The sequence below is a fragment of the Felis catus genome, chromosome D3, assembly GCF_018350175.1.
Source record: "Felis catus isolate Fca126 chromosome D3, F.catus_Fca126_mat1.0, whole genome shotgun sequence".
In the NCBI taxonomy this organism is placed as follows: Eukaryota; Metazoa; Chordata; class Mammalia; order Carnivora; family Felidae; genus Felis; species Felis catus.
In genome coordinates, this window is record NC_058379.1 from 20,558,667 (window position 1) to 20,580,244 (window position 21,578).

At 45.4% G+C, this 21,578-nt stretch overlaps 2 protein-coding genes and 1 gene segment (V, D, J or C); all 3 read right to left on the reverse strand.

Moving 5' to 3' along the window:
* LOC123381268 (immunoglobulin lambda-1 light chain-like) overlaps positions 1-21,578 on the reverse strand; it is a 670,720-nt gene that overhangs the window by 601,982 nt on the left and 47,160 nt on the right. Inside the window, exons 1-2 of one of the 4 annotated variants that reach the window (XM_045041901.1) lie at positions 19,692-19,828; positions 19,289-19,580 (exon numbers count right to left, since the gene is read on the reverse strand). The exons of the other annotated variants lie outside the window; for them this stretch is intronic. Of the exons in view, the coding sequence (XP_044897836.1) occupies positions 19,289-19,580; positions 19,692-19,737 (338 nt within the window). The 5' untranslated portion in view covers positions 19,738-19,828. Of the gene's footprint in view, positions 1-19,288; positions 19,581-19,691; positions 19,829-21,578 lie in introns of those variants that run through there. 4 annotated transcript variants of the gene reach the window in all.
* The window catches only part of LOC109497182 (immunoglobulin lambda-1 light chain), a 638,912-nt gene that overhangs the window by 575,444 nt on the left and 41,890 nt on the right, over positions 1-21,578 (reverse strand). The window contains exons 1-2 of one of the 2 annotated variants that reach the window (XM_045041897.1): positions 13,333-13,472; positions 12,933-13,221 (exon numbers count right to left, since the gene is read on the reverse strand). The exons of the other annotated variant lie outside the window; for it this stretch is intronic. Coding sequence (XP_044897832.1) covers positions 12,933-13,221; positions 13,333-13,378 — 335 coding nt within the window. The 5' untranslated portion in view covers positions 13,379-13,472. Of the gene's footprint in view, positions 1-12,932; positions 13,222-13,332; positions 13,473-21,578 lie in introns of those variants that run through there. 2 annotated transcript variants of the gene reach the window in all.
* LOC109496970 overlaps positions 1-21,578 on the reverse strand; it is a 927,213-nt gene that overhangs the window by 562,581 nt on the left and 343,054 nt on the right.

Here is a 21,578-nt window from a genome sequence, read left to right on the forward strand (position 1 = left end):
GAAAGGAAAAAGAAAAAGCATCTCTCAGGTCACTGAGCACGGAAAGAGTGATTTGGGGCCCACCCTGTGTCCACCAGGCCTGTCCCTACCCGTGCAGTGAGGGAGCAGCTTAAGGAAGACCGGAGTCCAGGCCATGGTGGCACAGCCTCTGGTCCCCACACTGGGCTGGGCTGCCCCAGGCTCTCATTTCCCCTCCACCCCTGACACAGGAGGGGCTGTCCATGCACATGGGTTCCATTCAGTGACAGTCCAGCCCCTCCCTGAGCCCTGGTGCTGGAGCCCAGGCCACACCGCACACTGAGGAGGGTGGAGGTAAGACTCATCCCCCGGGGAGAGCTCTGGAACAAGCACGTGCTGAGACAGCTCAAAGCCTCCAGGTTGGGCTCCTTTGGGTGATTGGTCGTCACTGACCAGCCCTGTAGGCACCACAGGGCTGTTCCAAGCACATCCTATTAAACTCATGTTGAAACATGAAAAATGAATAGAAACAACTTGTGAGACATACCTCTTATTAGGAATACATTAAATGCATACTTTCTCAAACAGTTACAATTTGCCTATACTAAAAATATACTGGGTGTATAGAGCAATCTTAATAGAAAAAAGGAAAATGTTATTCTCCACAAGAATGCATAAGATACAGATGTTTTCACAGGGGACAACTAATAAAACTTCAGAATTTAGATGCTTTCATTTTATTTGCTTCATATTTTTCCATAGTATTAAAAGGTGTGTAATATTCCTTAGTTCTTGTAAAGGAATTATGAAACTCATAAGTATAATTTCAAAAAACATTGCACAAAAAGGAAAATTACAGACCATGATTATTATATATTGATAGAAATATTGTGTATAAAATACTAATAAAGAGACCTCAATGCAATATTAATAAATTGATACACAATTATTAAGTGTGATTTATTCCAATGATTTGGTTATGTCACATTAAATAAAGAATATTACCTTACAGACCATATTATTACATTAAGAGATATGACCATATTGCCCTAATTGGTCTCAAAAGAGCCTTTAGCCAAATTTAACACGAAATCCTAATAAGAGCCACAAAGACACAAAAATAGATCCATTTATGACATGGTAAAACACACACTCTCACACACTTATGATGTGGTCCTGAGGCCGGCATCCTTGTTCATGGAGTAGCGAGGGGACCAGTTCCACAAGGATCAAGAACTTGCAAAGGGAATCTTCACGTGCATTATTTTGCAAACTTATTCCTCACGTGTTAGACAATGTAACTAAAAAGCCAAAATCTATGGTTACTACTTTGCATGGATGGGAAAGGAAAGTGGTCACTCTTGAAGTCCCAGGTGGATGTCATGGCCTTAGACAGGGCCGTGCTGTGGCAGCAGTGACAGCAGAGATCTTAGTGAGTGATTAGTCTCAGTGTTGGTGAGTTACTGGTGACACTTGGTACCAGAGACACGATGGGTGGAACAAACGCAGCAGAGAAGAGGTCTTGTCCCACGTGAGCAGGTGAAGAGCCCTTTGCAAGGTGTGGGGCAGTGACTCCAGATCTGAAGTGATTATTTCCTCCCACTCTGGCTGCATCCTATGTGATGTCAATCTTCACATTGATGGGGCATCTGTCCCAAACCCAGAATAGTACATATTGCAAAGGTTTCCAGTGGGGACCTTGGCTCAAGTGACCAGTTTACTAAGAGACGGGTTGTGAGTCTGGTGTCGCTGCCCCTGCTCCTTGATGACCTGAGGAGAGAGCATGTCCTGTGTGACCTCAGGGACTGCTTTCTGTAAAATCTGGCAAAGGCTCCTTGTATAAAGGACTGAAGGAGACACTCCAGGACACGGTGGACACCACACAGAGCTCTGTTCCCTGAGGTTCCGTTGAAGGGATTCTGCCCACAAGCTGCCTTATCCTCTGGCCAGGTCCTGAGAGCCCACTTCCTCCTGGGAAATGTGCTCTATTCTTTGTGTATAAGCAGGCAATTCTCCAGACGCCAAAGGAAAAAGGAAGAAGTGATCCACGTTGGAAGCAATGTGGTGACGCAGCCAGATGCAGGGGCTCACAGGGCAATGGATGCTCTCAGGTGGAGGCAGGTCACACAGCCCTGAGGCTCCAGTGTGCCTACTGCCCCCCAGGCAGCTTAGCTGCTGACCCTCACTCTGCAGGCCCCTGTTCGCTCTGCTCCCCTGCTGCCCTAGGCACCATGTCCTCTAGCTGCTGCGATCACCTCTGTACACCAAGCAGAATGCTCATTTGGACAGCAGTCGTACTGATGTTGTGACCCATGGGAGCAGAGTACGAAAGGGCCTTTCTGGGTCCCTTATTGGAACCATGACACTCTCACGTTTGGAAAAGTATCTCAGTGGAAGCTTGTGATTTGGTTCGAAATGTCCATCTCTGCCAACAGTATCCCCAGAACTGCTCTGTGTCTCCTGTTCACAGATGCTGCACGTGGTAAATGTAAGGACAGCAAAGGGGTGTCGCTGGGACACACATATGGGGACACAGCCTGTGTGCATGTGCGGCGTGCAGGGGAGCTGGGACAAAGAGGTCTTTACAGAGCTGCGGTACGTAAGGGGGGAACTGTAGGGTGAGCCAAGGGATGTCCCTGAGAAGAGGAGCCCTGGATCAGAGGTCAGGGCATGTGTCAAGGCCCGAGAAAGAGGGGTGGCTGCTTGTTGATGACTCTAGTGGACATCCACTGGAGGTCTACAACGTAGGCCAACTGACCACCTGAATCCAGCATCTCCAAATGGAATCGAAAGGCAAACCTAGGAAGAGAAATATACCTTCTTTAACCCTGAAATCTGGTTTGACTCGTTGTGCATGCGTGTGAATGTACATATATTCAAGGGCCACAATTATATGAATACTTCACGTAAAACATCTGATCCTTGTCTTTCATAGTGAGTCAGGTGATGACCCAACATGCTCCATGACCTTGAGAGTTTAGTTTGTCCTTTGTAGAACTAAGTGTCTGCAGCTTACTGCTACGTCCTTGGTGCTCAGGAAATGGTTTTGAATGAAAAAGAATACATCAGTGAATTAACAAAGGAAAAAATACCAGTGTCCACATTCTTTACCTTATGGCTAAAACGGGCATCGGCTCTTTCTTTTGGGCCACCATCATCCATTCAAATTGTGAACCACAGACACGGGTGTCATCTTGGACACATCCTTCGACCTCACACACAGCCTCCAGGTAATTCCTAAATCCAGCGTTTTCCACACCAAAAGCCATGTTACAATGTACACGCTGCCCAAAGCAATCTATAGACTCCATGCAATTCTCATGAAAATTCCAGAGACATTTTTCACAGAAATGGAAAAAATCTCCTGACTTTTATACACAACCAGAAAGACCCCAAATTGCCAAACAATATGGAGAGAGAAGAACAAAGCTGGAGGCACCAGACTCCCTGCTTTTGAGTTATATTACAAAGCTATAGTAATGAAAACCAGTAGGGCATTGGCCTAGAAAGAAACCCATGGATTGATGCGACCGAATAAAAAGACCAGAAGAATAAAACAAGACCCCTCTTCCCCAGTTTTCTAGTAGTCACCTCCCTGACTGTGGTCCCGCTCAAGATTCTGCCTGCAAACGTTTTTGTTCTGTGCGATGGCCCACACGTCTGTGCCTGGCCTCAGGCCTAGGGAAGGGAGCCATGGGGTTGGAGGGAGAAAAATGATGTAAGGGAGCGAGTCAGAGCTGAGCACTGCCGGGGCCCCTGAGGCCCAGGTGAGGGACAGTCACACTGCAATGTGGACCGTGTTTCCTTAGTATATGAGAGTCATTCGAGTATTTTACTGCTGGCCTGGCCCAGAGCCCAGTCATCTCATTGCAGTCTGACCAGCCCACCGTTGACCCCAGTCCTGGTCACCCAGCGGCGCTGACAACACACAGCATCCCTAGAGGACGCTGTGACCTTTGAAGATGGATATTTGAGCTTTCAGTGCCCAGGGAAGGAGCATGAGTGCATCTTCTCCTGGGTGCTTGGGATGGAGACATTAATTTTCTTCAGGTCCCTAACAGCATCCAGGCTGCTCACCATAGGGCTTAATTTACAGTGTTTATGTTCCTGGACATATTAGTGTTCCCTGACATTGGGTTTGCTTGCTGCAGGGCCCTGGCACCACTACCAGTCTCCAATCTGAATTTGTTTTAATGTTTATTTCTTTTTAAGAGAGAGAGGACAGAGAGATAGAGAGAGAAAGAGAAAGAGAAAGAGAAAGAGAAAGAGAAAGAGAAAGAGAAAGAGAAAGAGAAAGGCAGGCAGAGAGAGAGAGGGAGGGAGAGAGGGCAGGGAGGTACAGAGAGAGAGCGGGAGACGCAGAATCAGAAGCAGGGTCCAGGCTCTGAGTTAGTGGCACAGAGCCCAAGGCAGGGCTTCGGCTCACGAACCACAACATCATGAACTGAGCTGAAGTCTGAAGCTTAACCGACTGAGCCACCGAGGCACCCCTACCAGTCTCCAATCAAAATCAATTTCAAGGCCTCATATTTCCCAGGATCACTCCCGGTTCCTATGTGATAAAAAGTCCATGGGGGTTATCCTTGAACTTTGAATACTTTTTGCTGTTGCTGCTGTATTATGAGAATCTCCTGTTGTATCCCATCACCTCCATGGTACAGGCTCTGGGGCATTTGAAGTCTCTGTTTGTCAAAAGACTACCTGTTCTCCGCAGAGAAGTATCCACTGTACTTAATTCCCACTCTGGGTTTTGACCGAGCGTTTATACTTAGTCTGGAATTTAGTTTTCTTCTCTGGTATAGTTATGACTCATTTGCCTCTCTAATAGTTCAGTTTTGTAAGTGTTTTTAGGATGAACATGATGTAAACCACTATACAGTACAAGGGAATCGATCTTCTTAGAAATTCGTTCTCTGCTCATCCATTAAGGAACATTCAGGGAAGGGAATCCCACTCACATTCAACACTATCATATTTATTTGGTTAATGTTCCATTGGTTAAGAGTGAGAAGACCACAAAATGTCTAGATTTTTTCTGGTGATACCAGGGTTCTCTGGACAATGTAGGATGGGTTCATAGGCCTTTTCTCCAAAATAGTGAGATTCCTTTCAGCTTCATTCCAGACCGAGTCAGAGGAAAAACAAAGACTGAGAAAGCTTAGAACACATGCAGTTACACTCTACTGGTCTCACCCTGGTAATTACATCTGCAACAGCCTCATTTCCAAATAAGGTCTCATCCTGAAATATGGGAGTTTTTAGAACTTTTAATCACATGAATTGTTGGAGACACAGTTCAACATGTAACAATTAATATCCACAGTTTATTCAGATTTTCTTAGTTTTTCCCTAATGTCCTTTTTCTGTAGTAAGATCCAGTTAACATTCTTTGCGACGCTGAGTTGTGAATTGTCCTTAAGCTTCTCTTACTGCGACACTTCTTCAGACTGTCCCTCTTGTTGGTGCCTTTGTGCATACTTACTGAGTGGGGGCTATGCCTGACGTCATTCAAGCCGAGGGTTTACACCTGTTCCCTGAAATCTCTGCACAGAAATGCGTCTCATGTGATTCCATATATTTAGACCATCAGTGAACAATATGGACGGCATACATATATGTAGACACTGAGTTACAACCCAATCCTTTTATGTTCCTGTGGTTGAAATCTTTCTAGTTTTGCCTCATGGGGACCCTTTAGGTTGGCTCGTGAGCTCCTAGACACAACCTGTCCTTGTGTGTGTACTCACACGGGTATGTGTGGTGGTTGTGCACTGATTTGCTTGCTTTTGTTTAGGAGACAATGACAGACAATGACAGAGTGTTATTTAAGGGCCATTAATATCATATAGAATGATTCTGTGGCTCAGAATGTTTTGCTCTGTTCACATGACTAATTCTTTTTCAGCGTTTAGCACCTCCAGATCTAGAGACGTTTGCAGAGTTTTGCTTCTTCCAATGGTTGCTATAAGTATCAAATTATTTATAAAAGTGGCACCTCCTGGGTGACCTCTTAGTTGGTTCCTGGTCTGGGTATTTACATTTAAACTTAGAATAAATATCCATGTGCCAAGTTTAGGTTACTTTCAGGCTTTCATGATTAGGAATAAGTTGTTATAAACATTTAGTGCAGGGTTTTTCCTGTGGACAAAGGTTTTGAATCTTATCTTCATAATTTGATACTTTTAAATTGGCATTTTTTCAGAAATCATAGATACTAAGAAGAAACTAGCCACTGCCATGGAGATAATAGTATCAGATGCGGATAAGGCTGACTTATTTTTCAGGCACCACATGGGTAGAGTTCAGAGGAAAAATGAAAATGCTTCATTTATTTGAATATCAGTGGGAAAAATTGATATGATCTGGCCTAGAAGTAAAATACCTCAGCTGATAAAACAAGAGATTTGTCTTCCATCAAGACTCTGTGTCGGAAGGGTTTTCTGAGAGTCACTTTGAGGACAGAAAGGACAGGAGGAACCTCACTCACGGCAGGTGCCCTTGCATGGACCTGCGTCCAAGTCATCAGCCACGGAATGAGCAGAATCACAGGCTGAGCTGAGGAGGCAACTGCTGATGTGTTTCCCTCTTTACAGATGAGTAACTAGGTTTTTGTCTCGCTTCCCCACTGGCCTGGACCACTGTGTAAGCACTGCCACCGCTGTACCACGATGAGCAGTAATAATCAGCCTCGTCTTCGGCCTGGAGCCCAGTGATGGTCAGGGTGCCTGTGCTGCCAGACTTGGAGCCGGAGAATCGATCAGGGACCCCTGAGGGTCGGTTTCTATTACCATAGATGATGGTTTTGGGGGCCATTCCTGGGATTTGTTGGTACCAGTACACGTAACTACCAACTCCAGTGCAGGAGATAGTGACCCTCTGGCCCAGGGCCCCAGACACTGAGGATGGTTGAGTCAGCCCTGACTGAGCCCACGACCCTGGAAGGAGAAACAAACAGAGAGGTTATTCCTGGGGTCTAGAGAGAAGAGGAGGAATCAGGCGCACACTTGTGCTTCCAGCACCCCTTCCTGTGTCCCCACATAAAGTCACCTGTGCAGTGAGCGAGGAGGGTGAGGAGGAGAGGGGACCAGGCCATGGCGGAGGTCAGCACGGATCCTGCCTTCTGTTGCCTCACAGCTGAGCAGAGCCTCCCTTAACCTCTCCCTTCACCTCTTCAACTGTTGAGAAGGGGAGGGCCCAACCATGCAAATGCGATCCCCCTGTTTTCTGACTCCTCACTGACTTCTATAGGTGCCTCTGACTGAGATTGTCAGGGGGATGGGCAAGGGAGGGGCAATTTCAGGGCAGCTGGCGGGGAGGTCACAGATGTGAGCCCTGAGTCAAGGGCACAGACAGTTGCAGGTGGCACTTCTCAGCTCTGGTCTACCGTGACCCCTCAGAAACAGGCCTTGAGTGCCCCTTAGCGTCCAGACACAGACATGCCATTGTATGAGGTGAGCACAGCCCATCAGAGACCACTTCTGCCTCCCCACTGCTCCAGCCACTCTCCCCTGCCTCAGGGCTAGACCAGGTGTTCCTACATGTGGCCCTCTATCACCTCAAGGCAGACTCTCTGTTCTACTCAGACTCCTGGGCGTGAGCCTGTCCATGGCTCCCTTGACTGTTCATGGGTCAGGCCTGAAGAGTTGTCTCTACACACATTACTCTAACAGTAACGTGTATCAAAAGGGGAAGGAGTTAATTGGATATGACAGTGGAGGCAGGGCTCCAGGTGCCGGTGCCAATGCAGGAAGCAGCAGAGAGCAGAGGGCAGCTCCCATGGGGGTCTTTGGCTGATGGGACCTGACCTTGGTGAGATTGTTCTTTAAATGTGCATCTTACCCTGATGGAGTGTCTTGATTCACACTCTATCCTGGCATCTATGTCAATGTGCTCATTGTCAGACGTCTGAGTCATTCCAGTTTTCTCTCCCAAAGTGCACCAGGAAATATCAGGGAGATCCTAAGGATCCCATTTTGGGCATCTTCTCTAGGATTCATGTATATTCTTTCTGAAATCCTTCCCAAATCCATGGTAGCTCTGTTCCGGAGTCCTTGCAAAGGACCGTTTTCAGCCTATGTTTCCCTGGTGGTCAAGAGGAACTTAAATGACTTTCTGGACTTTTTATTCTATGGCATCAATCTACGTGTCTCTTGAGAACAATACCACGTTGGTTTTCATGACTACAGCTTTGTAATATAATTTCAAAGTGTGAAGTATGGTGTCCCAAGGTTTGTTCCTTCTCAAGATTGCTTTGGCTATTTGGGGTCTTTTCATGTTCTATACAAAATTCAGGTTTTTTTTTTATTTCTGTGCAAAACTTTATTGGAATTTTTATGGGGTTTGCATTGAGTTTATAGAGTGCTTTGAGTAGCGTGGACATTTTAGCATTACACTTATGTGGAGATCCCTGGATTTAGGAATTACCTGGAGGCAGTGTGTGAGGCCTAAAGGCTTGTCTAAGATGACCTCCATCTCTGTGGTTAAAAATGTGGATGGAGTATGATGATTCAAACAAAAGAAGAGATACTAGTTTTGGCAATAAGGTAAAGAATGTGGATATGTGCATTTTTCCTTTTTTTCACTGATGTATTCTTTAAATATCAAAAACCTTTCCTGAGCAACAGCTAACCGGTAAGCTGCAGACACTCAATGCTGCAAGGACAAACAAAACGGTCAAGGTCATGGAGCATGTTGGGTTCATGTGACTCACTATGACAGACAAGGAGGAGATGTTTCATGGGAGGTATTCAATGGGAAGCATTAAATATTTATAGGACTGGAGCACACGGTTCTATGTTAACCGAGAGTTGATGACTAGAAGTGTGTGGATGTGTGTATAACTATATCTTATATTTATTTATACGTAGTTTGTGTTCATATATATATATATATATATATATATATATATATATATATACTAGATGTATTGTCATGAACAGTGCAGAGAGGGATTAGATAAGCCACTGGGGAAAATAATTGTGTGAATATTTACAGGAGGAGTAGAACCTTGTGTGACACAGAGATGGACTGGAGAGGGATCTGGTGTGAGTAATTATAATACATTGCACACTGAGAAAGGAGGGCTTAGAGCACCAGGACCTTCTGGGTCATGGGACTGAGCTCTGTCGGGTAGTAAGCTCTGTCTGGAAAATACCTGTTCGGGTATTTTCCTGCTGGCCTTCCTCACAGCCCGTCCTCTCAGTGCCAGTGTGAACAGGCTACTGCTGACCCCGGTCCTGGTCACTCAGCTGCTCTGACAACACACAGCATCCCTAGAGGACACTCTGACCTTTGCAGGAAGATGTTTGAGCCTTCAGTGCCCAAGGAAAGAGCATGAGTGCATCCTCTCCTGGGTGCTTGGGATGGAGACATTAATTTTCTTCAGGACCCTAACAGCATCCAGGCTGCTCACCATAGGGCTTAATTTACAGTGTTTATGTTCCTGGACATATTAGTGTTCCCTGACATTGGGTTTGCTTGCTGCAGGGCCCTGGCACCACTACCAGTCTCCAATCTGAATTTGTTTTAATGTTTATTTTTTTTTAAGACATACAGAGTCAGAAAGACAGAGAGAGAGAGAGAGAGCAGGGAGTTACAGTGAGAGAGCGAGAGACACAGAATCAGAAGCAGGCTCCAGGCTCTGATTTCGTGGCACAGAGCCCAAGGCAGAGCTTCGGCTCACGACCCACGATATCATGACCTGAGCCAAATTGCTAAGCTTAACCGACTGAGCCACCCAGGCACCCCGACCAGTCTCCAATCAAAACCAATTTCAAGTCCTCATATTTCCCAGGTTCACTCCCGGTTCATAGGTGATAAAAAGTCCATGGGGGTTATTCAAAGTCCTTGAACTTAGAATACTTTTTGCTGTTGTTGCTGTATTATGAGAATCTCCTGTTATATCCCATCACCTCCATGGTACAGGCTCTGGGGCCTTTGAAGTCTCTGTTTGTCAAAAGACTACCGGCTCTCCGCAAACAAGTACCCAGGGTACTCACTTTCCAATCTGGGTTTTGACCAGGCCTTTATACTTAGTCCGGAATTTAATTTTCTTCTCTGGTATACTCATGACCCATTTGCCTCTCTATTAGTCCAGTTTTGTAATTGTTCTCAGATGAACATGATATAAACCCTTATACTGTGCAAGGGACCTCTATTTTCTTAGAAATTCTTTCTCTGCTTATCCATTAAGGGGCATTGAGGAAAGGGAATCCCACTCACATTCAACCCTATTATCTGTATATGGTAAATGTTCCATGGGTTAACAGTGAAAAGACAACAAAATGTCTAGATTTTTCCGGTAATACCAGGGTTGTCTGGACAAGGTAGGATGGGTTCATAGGCCTTTTTCTCTAAAATGGTGAAATTCTTTCAGCATGATTCCAGACTGAGTCAGAGGAAAAACAAAGAGAAAGCTTAGAACACATGCAGTTACACTCTACTGGTCTCACCCTGGTAATTACATCTGCAACAGTCTCATTTCCAATAAGGTCTCACTCTGAAATATGGGAGTTTTTAGAACTTTTAATCGCATGAGTTGTTGGAGATACAGGTCAACTCATAATTAATATCCACAGTTTATTCAGATTTTCTTAGTTTTTCCCTACTGTCCTCTTTCTGTTGTAAGATCCAGTTTATGATTCTTTGCGACATTGAGTTGTGAATTGTCCTTAAGCTTCTCTTACTGTGACACTTCTTCAGACTGTCCCTCTTGTTGGTGCCTTTGTGCATATTTACTGAGTGGGGGTTATGCCTGACGTCATTCAAGCCAAGGGTTTACACCTGTTCCATGAAATCTCTGGATGGGAATGTGTCTCCTGTGATTCCATATATTTATAACATCAGTTAACAATATGGACGGGACACATATGTGTAGACACTGAGTGACAACCCAGTCCTTTTATGTTCCTGTGGTTGAAATCTTTCTAGTTTTGCCTCATGGGGGCCCTTTCGGTTGGCTCGTGAGCTCTTAGACACACCCTGTCTTTGTGTATGTGCGCACATGTGCATGTGTGGTGGTTGTGCACTGATTTGGGTGCGTGTGTTTGGGAGACAATGACAGACTATGACAGAGTGTCATTTAAGGGCCATTAGTATCATATAGAATAATTCTGTGTCTCAGAGTGTTTTCCTCTGTTCACATAATTAATTCTTTTTCAGTGTAACACCCCCGCGACCTTCAGATGTTTGCAGAGTTTTGCTTCTTCCAATGTTTGCTATAAGTATCAAATAATTTATAAAAGTGGCACCTCCTGGGTGACCTCTTAGTTGGTTCCTGGTTTGGGTGATTATTTTAAACCTAGAATAAATATCCATGTGCCACGTTTAGGTTGCTTTAGGGCTTTAGTGATTAGGAATCAGTTGTTATAAACATTAAAGTGCAGGGTTTTTCTTGCACTTTTTTCGTTTTCTGACACTAATAAGGTCCTCCATACTCATCCTGCGCCATTGCTGTCTGGGATAAGATTCCCCCGAGGAAGCCCCATGTCTTCCCGGGAGAACGGTATTAGAAGGTAATATCTGGGAAAATGCATCTCAGGCCTTATGGGGCATCACTGCTTCTGGTTTCACTCAGCTGACGCATGAAGGACGATACATGAGGAATAAGCCAGGACAGTGGACATATTGGTGACTGCTTCCACATGCAAGTCTCTGTCTCCATCAAACTACACACGTCGTCAGACTGTCATCTGTGGCTCTATTCCGTGACCACATCCTCTCCCCAGCCTCCTCCCTTGGTTGTATCCGTGACTTTCCTTTCCTCAAGTGACAACTGTGGCTCCAGCACCACAATCCATCCATTTACTTCATTTTTCGGTGACAGTACACAGTGCAGTCACGTCACGATCGTCAACCTGCCCCCCCCCCCTCCACAGGACACAACCTTAGTTACTAGAGGACAGAACTTGCGTGCAGTTTCTTTTGTCTTTACACGTAGAGGCTCCACTCACTTTCAGCCCCTCGGCTCAGCGGCTCGCCCCACCCCTGCACTGACGTGGGCTCACACGTGTTACTGCAGCTACATGAGTTTTGTCACCTTCTACTTTCCATCATGTCCCCAAATTCCTACATTCTTCTAGGTACTCGCTAAGTTTCTGACATGGGGCGTGTACAGTGTTCAGTGAATTCTGACAATGACAGAGTGTCATTTAAGTGCCATTAGTATCATATAGAATAATTCTGTGGCTCAGAATGTTTTCCTCTGTTCACATGATTAACTCCTTTTCAGCGTTTAGCCCTTCCACGACCTGCAGATGTTTGCAGAGTTTTGCTTCTTCCAATGTTTGATATAACTATCAAATTATTTATAAAAGTGGCACCACCTGGGTGACCTCTTCGTTGGTTTCTGGTTTGGGTGATTACATTTAAACCTAGAATAAGTATCCATGTGCCAAGTTTAAGTTGCTTTCAGGCCTTAGTGATTAGGAATAAGTTGTTATAAACATTGAAGTGCAGGGTTTTTCCTATGGACAAAAGTTTTGAAACTTATCTTCATAATTTTATAATCTGAAATTGGCATTTTTTCACAAATAACAGATAACAAGACAACACTAGCCACCACCAATGAGATAATAGTACCAGAGGCAAATAAGGCTGACTTATTCTTCAGGCACCACATGGGTAGAGTTCAGAGGAAAAATGAAAATGCTTCATTTATTTTAATATCAGTGGGAAAAATTGATATGATCTGTCCTAGAAGTAAAATACCTCAGCTGAGAAAACAATAGATTTCTCTTTCATGTAGATTCCTTGTGTCGGAAGGGTTTTCTGAGAGTGACTTTGAAGACAGAAAGGACAGGAGGAACCTCACTCACGGCAGGTGCCCTTGCATGGACCTGCGTCCAAGTCATCAGCCACGGAATGAGCAGAATCACAGGCTGAGCTGAGGAGGCAACTGCTGATGTGTTTCCCTCTTTACAGATGAGTAACTAGGTTTTTGTCTCACTTCCCCACTGGCCTGGACCACTGTGTAAGCACTGCCACTGCTGTCCCACGATGAGCAGTAATAATCAGCCTCGTCTTCGGCCTGGAGCCCAGTGATGGTCAGAGTGCCTGTGCTGCCAGACTTGGAGCCGGAGAATCGATCAGGGACCCCTGAGGGTCGGTTGCTATCATAATAGATGATGGTTTTGGGGGCCATTCCTGGGATTTGTTGGTACCAGTCCACGTAACTACCAACTCCAGTGCAGGAGATAGTGACCCTCTGGCCCAGGGCCCGAGACACTGAGGATGGTTGATTCGGCCCCGACTGAGCCCAAATACCTGGAAAGAGAAACAACAGAGAGGATATTTCTGGGGTCTAGAGACAAGAGAAGGGATCAGGCCCACACTTGTGCTTCCAGGACCCCTTCCCGTGTCCCCACATCGAGTCACCTGTGCAGTGAGCGAGGAGAGTGAGGAGGAGAGGGGACCAGGCCATGGCGGAGGTCAGCACCGATCCTGCCTTCTGTTGCCTCACAGCTGAGCAGAGCCTCCCTTCACCTCTCCCTTCACCTCTTGATCTGTTGAGAGGGGGAGGGCCCAAGCATGCAAATGCGACCCCCTGTTTTCTGACTCCTCACTGACTTCTTTAGGTGCCTCTGACTGAGGATGTCAGGGGGATGGGCAGGGTAGGGGCAATTTCAGGGCAGCGGGTGGGGAGGTCACAGATGTGAGCTCTGAGCAGAGGGCACAGGCAGTGGCAGGTAGCAATTCACAGCTCTGATCTACAGTGACCCCTCAAAAACAGGCTTGAGTGCCCCCTGGCGTCCAGACACAGACATGCCAGTTTATGACGTGAGCAGAGCCCATCAGAGACCACTTCTGCCTCCCCACTGCTCTAGCCACTCTCCTCTGCCTAAGCATTAGATCAGGTCTCCCCATGTATCCCCCCCATCACCTCAGGGCAGACTCTCTGTTCTACTCAGACTCCTGGGCGTGAGCCTGTCCATGGCTCCCTTGACTGTTCATGGGTCAGGCCTGAAGAGTTGTCTCTACACACATTCCTCTAACAGTAAAGTTGTATCAAAAGGGGAAGGAGTTAATTGGATATGACAGTGGAGGAAGGGCTCCAGGCGTCCGTGCCAATGCAGGAAGCAGCAGAGAGCAGAAGGCAGCTCCCATGGGGGCCTTTGGCAGATGGGAGCTGACCTTGGTGAGATTGTTCTTTACATGTGCTTCTTACTCAGATGGAGTGTGTTGATTCACACTCTATCCCGGCCTCTATGTCAACGTGCTCATTGTCAGACGTCTGAGTCATTCCAGTTTTCTCTCCCAAAGTGCATCAGGAAATAGCAGTGAGATCCTAATCCCATCTGGGGCATCTGCTCTAGGATCCATGTATATTCTTTCTGAATTCCCTCCCCAATCCATGGTAGCTCTGTTCCAGACACCTTGCAAAGGACCGTTTTCAGCCTATTCCCTGGTGGTCAAGAGGAACGTGAATGACTTTCTGGTCTTTTTATTCTATGGCATCAATTATGTGTCTCTCGAGAACAATACCACGTTGGTGTTCATGACTACAGCTTTGTTAATATAATTTGAAAGTGCAAAGCATGGTGTCTCGAGATTTGTTCCTTCTCAAGATTGCTTTGGCAATTTGGGGTCTTTTCTGGTTCTATACAAAATTTGGGTTTTTTTTTTATTTCTGTGCAAAACGTCCTTGGAGTTTTTATGGGGATTGCATTGAATTTACAGAGTGCTTTGGGTAGTGTGGACATTTTAGCATTATATTTATTGTGGAGATCCCTGGATTTAGGAATTACCTGGAGGCTGTGTGTGAGGTCTACGTGTTTGTCTAAGATGACCTCCATCTCTGTGCTTAAAAATGTGGATGGATTATCATGATTCAAACGATAGAAGAGATACTAGTTTTGGCAATAAGTTAAAGAATATGGATATGTGTATTTTTTTTTATACAATGATGTATTCTTTTTAAATCAAAAACCTTTCCTGGGCTCCAGCTAAGTACCAGTAGGCTACAGACACTCAGTGCTGCAAGGACAAACAAAACTGTCAAGGTCGTGGAGCATGTTGTGTTCATGTGACTCACTATGACAGACAAGGAGGAGATGTTTCATGGGAGGTATTCAATGGGAAGCATTAAATGTTTATATGACCAGAACACATGGTTCTATTTTAACTGAGTCAATGACTAGAATTGTGCATGTGTGTGTAACTCTATCTTATGTTTTATATATACGTAGTTTGTGTTTTATATATACATATGTGTGTGTGTGTATGTGTGTGTGTGATATAAATCCCAGGAGATGTATCCTGGATGTATTGTCATGAACAGTGCAGAGATGGATTAGATAAATCACTGGGGAAAATAATTCTGTGAATATATTCAGTATGAGTAGAATCTTGTGTGACACAGAGAAGGACTGGAGAGGGATGTGGTGTAATTAGAATACATTGTACACTGAGAAAGGTGGGCTTAGACCACCAGGAACTTCTGGTCCATGGGACTGAGTTCTGTCGGGTAGTAAGTAATACCTGTTTGGGTATTTTCCTGCTGGCTTGCTTCACAGCCCTGTGCCAGTGTGAACAGGCCGCCGCTGACCCCGATCCTGGTCACTCAGTTGCTCTGACAACACACAGCACCCCTAGAGGACACTCTGACCTTTGCAGATGGATATTTGAGCTTTCAATGTCCAGGGAGGGAGCATGAGTGCAACCTCTCCTCGGTGCTTGGGATGGAGACATTAATTTTCTTCAGGTCCCTAACAGCGTCCAGGCTGCTCACCATGGGATTAGTTTACAGTGTTTATTTTCCTGGACATATTAGTGTTCCCTGACATTGGGTTTGCTTGCTGCAGGGCCCTGGCATCACTACCACTCTCCAATCTGATTTTGTTTTAATGTTTATTTCTTTTTAAGAGAGAGAGGACAGAGAGAGGAAGAGAGAGAGACAGGCAGAGAGAGAGAGAGAGAGAGAGAGAGCGAGAGAGAGCAGGGAGGTACAGAGAGAGAGCGGGAGACACAGAATCAGAAGCAGGTTCCAGGCTCTGAGTTAGTGGCACAGAGCCCAAGGCAGGGCTTCGGCTCACGAACCACGACATCATGAACTGAGCTGAAGTCTGAAGCTTAACCGACTGAGCCACCGAGGCACCCCTACCAGTCTCCAATCAAAATCAATTTCAAGGCCTCATATTTCTCAGGATCACTCCCGGTTCCTATGTGATAAAAAGTCCATGGGGGTTATCCTTGAACTTTGAATAATTTTGCTGTTGCTGCTGTATTATGAGAATCTCCTGTTATATCCCATCACCTCCATGGTACAGGCTCTGGGGCATTTGAAGTCTCTGTTTGTCAAAAGACTACCTGTTCTCCGCAGAGAAGTATCCACTGTACTTAATTCCCACTCTGGGTTTTGACCGAGCATTTATACTTAGTCTGGAATTTAGTTTTCTTCTCTGGTATACTTATGACTCATTTGCCTCTCTAATAGTTCAGTTTTGTAAGTGTTTTCAGGATGAACATGATGTAAACCACTATACAGTACAAGGGAATTGATCTTCTTAGAAATTCGTTCTCTGCTCATCCATTAAGGGGCATTCAGGGAAGGGAATCTCACTCACATTCAACACTATCATATTTATTTGGTTAATGTTCCATTGGTTAAGAGTGAAAAGACCACAAAATGTCTAGATTTTTTCTGGTGATACCAGGGTTCTCTGGACAATGTAGGATGGGTTCATAGGCCTTTTCTCCAAAATAGTGAGATTCCTTTCAGCTTCATTCCAGACCGAGTCAGAGGAAAAACAAAGACTGAGAAAGCTTAGAACACATGCAGTTACACTCTACTGGTCTCACCCTGGTAATTACATCTGCAACAGCCTCATTTCCAAATAAGGTCTCATCCTGAAATATGGGAGTTTTTAGAACTTTTAATCACATGAATTGTTGGAGACACAGTTCAACATGTAACAATTAATATCCACAGTTTATTCAGATTTTCTTAGTTTTTCCCTAATGTCCTTTTTCTGTAGTAAGATCCAGTTAACATTCTTTGCGACGCTGAGTTGTGAATTGTCCTTAAGCTTCTCTTACTGCGACACTTCTTCAGACTGTCCCTCTTGTTGGTGCCTTTGTGCATACTTACTGAGTGAGGGTTATGCCTGACGTCATTCAAGCCAAGGGTTTACACCTGTTCCCTGAAATCTCTGCACAGAAATGTGTCTCATGTGATTCCATATATTTAGACCATCAGTGAACAATATGGACGGCAGACATATATGTAGACACTGAGTTACAACCCAATCCTTTTATGTTCCTGTGGTTGAAATCTTTCTAGTTTTGCCTCATGGGGACCCTTTAGGTTGGCTCGTGAGCCCCTAGACACAATCTGTCCTTGTGTGTGTACTCACACGTGTATGTGTGGTGGTTGTGCACTGATTTGCTTGCTTCTGTTTAGGAGACAATGACAGACAATGACAGAGTGTCATTTAAGTGCCATTAGTATCATATACAATAATTCTGTGGCTCAGAATGTTTTACTCTGTTCACGTGATTCATTCTTTTTCAGCGTTTAGCACCCCCGCGACCTACAGATGTTTGCAGAGTTTTGTTCCTTCCAATGTTGGATGTAATTATCAAATTATTTATAAAAGTGGCACCTCCTTGGTGACCTCTTAGTTGGTTCCTGGTTTGGGTGATTAGTTTAAACCTAGAATAAATATCCATGTGCCAAGTTTAGGTTGCTTTCAGGCTTTAGTGATTAGGAATCAGTTGTCATAAACATTAAAGTGCAGGGTTTTTCTTGCACTTTTTTCGTTTTCTGACACTAATAAGGTCCTCCATACTCATCCTGCACCATTGCTGTCTGGGATAAGATTCCCCGGAGAAAGCCCCATGTCTTCCTGGGAGAATAGTATTAGAATGTAATATCTGGGAAAATGCATCTCAGGCCTTATGGGGCATCATTGCTTCCGGTTTCACTCAGCAGACGCATGAAGGACAAATACATGAAGAAACTAAGCCAGGACCGTGGACATATTGGTGACTGTGTCCACATGCAAGTCTCTGTCTCCATCAAACTACACACGTCATCAGACTGTCATCTGTGGCTCTATTCCGTGACCACATCCTCTCCCCAGCCTCCTCCCTTGGTTGTATCCATGACTTTCCTTTCCTCAAGTGACAACTGTGGCTCCAGCACCACATTCCATCCATTTACTTCATTGTTCGGTGACAGTACACAGTGACAGTCATCATGACAGTCATGTCACGATCGTCAACCTGCCCCCCCCCCTCCACAGGACACAACCTTAGTTACTAGAGGACAGAACTTTCGTGCAGTTTCTTATGTCTTTACACGTAGAGGCTCCACTCACATTCAGCCCCTCAGCTCAGCAGCTCGCCCCACCCCTGCACTGACGTGGGCTCACACGTGTTACTGCAGCTACATGAGTTTTGTCACCTTCTACTTTCCATCATGTCCCCAGATTCCTACATTCTTCTAGGTACTCGCTAAGTTTCTGACATGGGGCGTGTACACTGTTCATGAATTCTGACAATGACAGAGTGTCATTTAAGTGCCATTAGTATCATATAGAATAATTCTGTGGCTCAGAATGTTTTCCTCCGTTCACGTGATTAACTCCTTTTCAGCGTTTAGGACCTCCACGACCTGCAGATGTTTGCAGAGTTTTGCGTCTTCCAATGTTTGACATAACTATCAAATTATTTATAAAAGTGGCACCTCCTGGGTGACCTCTTAGTTGGTTTCTGGTTTGGGTGATTACATTTAAACCTAGAATAAGTATCCATGTGCCAAGTTTAAGTTGCTTCCAGGCCTTAGTGATTAGGAATAAGTTGTTATAAGCATTGAAGTGCAGGGTTTTTCCTATGGACAAAGGTTTTGAAACTTATCTTCATAATTTGATACTTTTAAATTGGCATTTTTTCAGAAATCATAGACACTAAGAAGAAACTAGCCACTGCCATGGAGATAATAGTACCAGATGCGGATAAGGCTGACTTATTTTTCAGGCACCACATGGGTAGAGTTCAGAGGAAAAATGAAAATGCTTCATTTATTTTAATATCAGAAGGAAAAATTGATATGATCTGGCCTAGAAGTAAAATACCTCAGCTGATAAAAGAAGAGATTTCTATTTCATGAACACTCTTTGTGTCGGAAGGGTTTTCTGAGCGTGACTTTGAGGACAGAAAGGTCAGGAGGAACCTCACTCACTCCCCTTGCATGGACCTGCGTCCAAGCCATCAGCCACGGAATGAGCAGAATCACAGGCTAAGCTGAGGAGGCAACTGCTGATGTGTTTCCCTCTTTACAGATGAGTAACTAGGTTTTTGTCTCACTTCCCCACAGGCCTGGAGCACTGTGTAAGCACTGCCACTGCTGTACCACGATGAGCAGTAATAATCAGCCTCGTCTTCGGCCTGGAGCCCAGTGATGGTCAGGGTGCCTGTGCTGCCAGACTTGGAGCCGGAGAATCGATCAGGGACTCCTGAGGGTCGGTTGCTATTATCATAGATGATGGTTTTGGGGGCCATTCCTGGGATTTGTTGGTACCAGCCCACGTAACTACCAGCTCCAGTGCAGGAGATAGTGACCCTCTGGCCCAGGGCCCCAGACACTGAGGATGGTTGATTCGGCCCCGACTGAGCCCAAATCCCTGGAAAGAGAAACAACAGAGAGGATATTTCTGGGGTCTAGAGACAAGAGGAGGGATCAGGCCCACACTTGTGCTTCCAGGACCCCTTCCCGTGTCCCCACATCGAGTCACCTGTGCAGTGAGCGAGCAGAGTGAGGAGGAGAGGGGACCAGGCCATGGCGGAGGTCAGCACCGATCCTGCCTTCTGTTGCCTCACAGCTGAGCAGAGCCTCCCTTAACCTCTCCCTTCACCTCTTCAACTGTTGAGAAGGGGAGGGCCCAACCATGCAAATGGGATCCCCCTGTTTTCTGACTCCTCACTGACTTCTATAGGTGCCTCTGACTGAGATTGTCAGGGGGATGGGCAAGGGAGGGGCAATTTCAGGGCAGCGGGTGGGGAGGACACAGATGTGAGCCCTGAGGAAGGGCACAGACAGTGGCAGGTGGCAGGACTCAGCTCTGATCTACCGTGACCCCTCAAAACTGGCCTTGAGTGCCCCTTAGCGTCCAGACACAGAGATGCCATTGTATGAGGTGAGCACAGCCCATCAAAGACCACTTCTGCCTCCCCACTGCTCTAGCCTCTCTCCCCTGCCTCAGGGCTAGACCAGGTGTCCCCACTTGTGGCCCTCTATCAGCTCAAGGCAAACTCTCTGTTCTGCTCAAACTCCTGGGCGTGAGCCTGTCCATGACTCCCTTGACTCTTAATGGGTCAGGCCTGAAGAGTTTTCTCTCCACACATTCCTCTAACAGTAAAGGTGTATCAAAAGGGGAAGGAGTTAATTGGATATGACAGTGGAGGCAGGGCTACAGGCACCGGTGCCAATGCAGGAAGCAGCAGAGAGCAGAGTGCAGCTCCCATGGGGGCCTTTGGCTGATGGGACCTGACCTTGGTGAGATTGTTCTTTAAATGTTCATCTTACCCTGATGGAGTGTCTTGATTCACACTCTATCCTGGCATCTATGTCAATGTGCTCAGTGTCAGACGTCTGAGTCATTCCAGTTTTCTCTCCCAAAGTGCATCAGGAAATATCAGGGAGATCCTAAGGATCCCATTTCGGGCATCTTCTCTAGGATTCATGTATATTCTTTCTGAAATCCTTCCCAAATCCATGGTAGCTCTGTGCCGGAGACCTTGCAAAGGACCGTTTTCAGCCTATGTCTTCCCTGGTGGTCAAGAGGAACTTGAATGACTTTCTGGTCTTTTTATTCTATGGCATCAATCTATGTGTCTCTTGAGAACAATACCACATTGTTTTTCATGACTACAGCTTTGTAATATAATTTGAAAGTACAAAGAATGGTGTCTCGAGGTTTCTTCCTTCTCAAGATTGCTTTGGCTATTTGGGGTCTTTTCTGGTTCTATACAAAATTCAGGGTTTTTTTTTATCTCTTTGCAAAACTTCATTGGAATTTTTATGGGGATTGCATTGAATTTATTTATTTATTTATTTTCAATATATGAAATTTATTGTCAAATTGGTTTCCATACAACACCCAGTGCTCATCCCAAAAGGTGCCCTCCTCAATATCCATCACCCACCCTCCCCTCCCTCCCACCCCCCATCAACCCTCAGTTTCTTCTCAGTTTTTAACAATCTCTTATGCTTTGGCTCTCTCCCACTCTAACCTCTTTTTTTTTTCCTTCCCCTCCCCCATGGGTTTCTGTTAAGTTTCTCAAGATCCACATAAGAGTGAAACCATATGGTATCTGTCTTTCTCCGCATGGCTTATTTCACTTAGCATCACACTCTCCAGTTCCATCCACGTTGCTACAAAAGGCCATATTTAATTCTTTCTCATTGCCACGTAGTATTCCATTGTGTCTATAAACCACAATTTCTTTATCCATTCATCAGTTGATGGACATTTAGGCTCTTTCCACAATTTGGCTATTGTTGAGAGTGCTGCTATAAACATTGGGGTACAAGTGCCCCTATGCATCAGTACTCCTGTATCCCTTGGGTAAATTCCTAGCAGTGCTATTGCTGGGTCATAGGGTAGGTCTATTTTTAATTT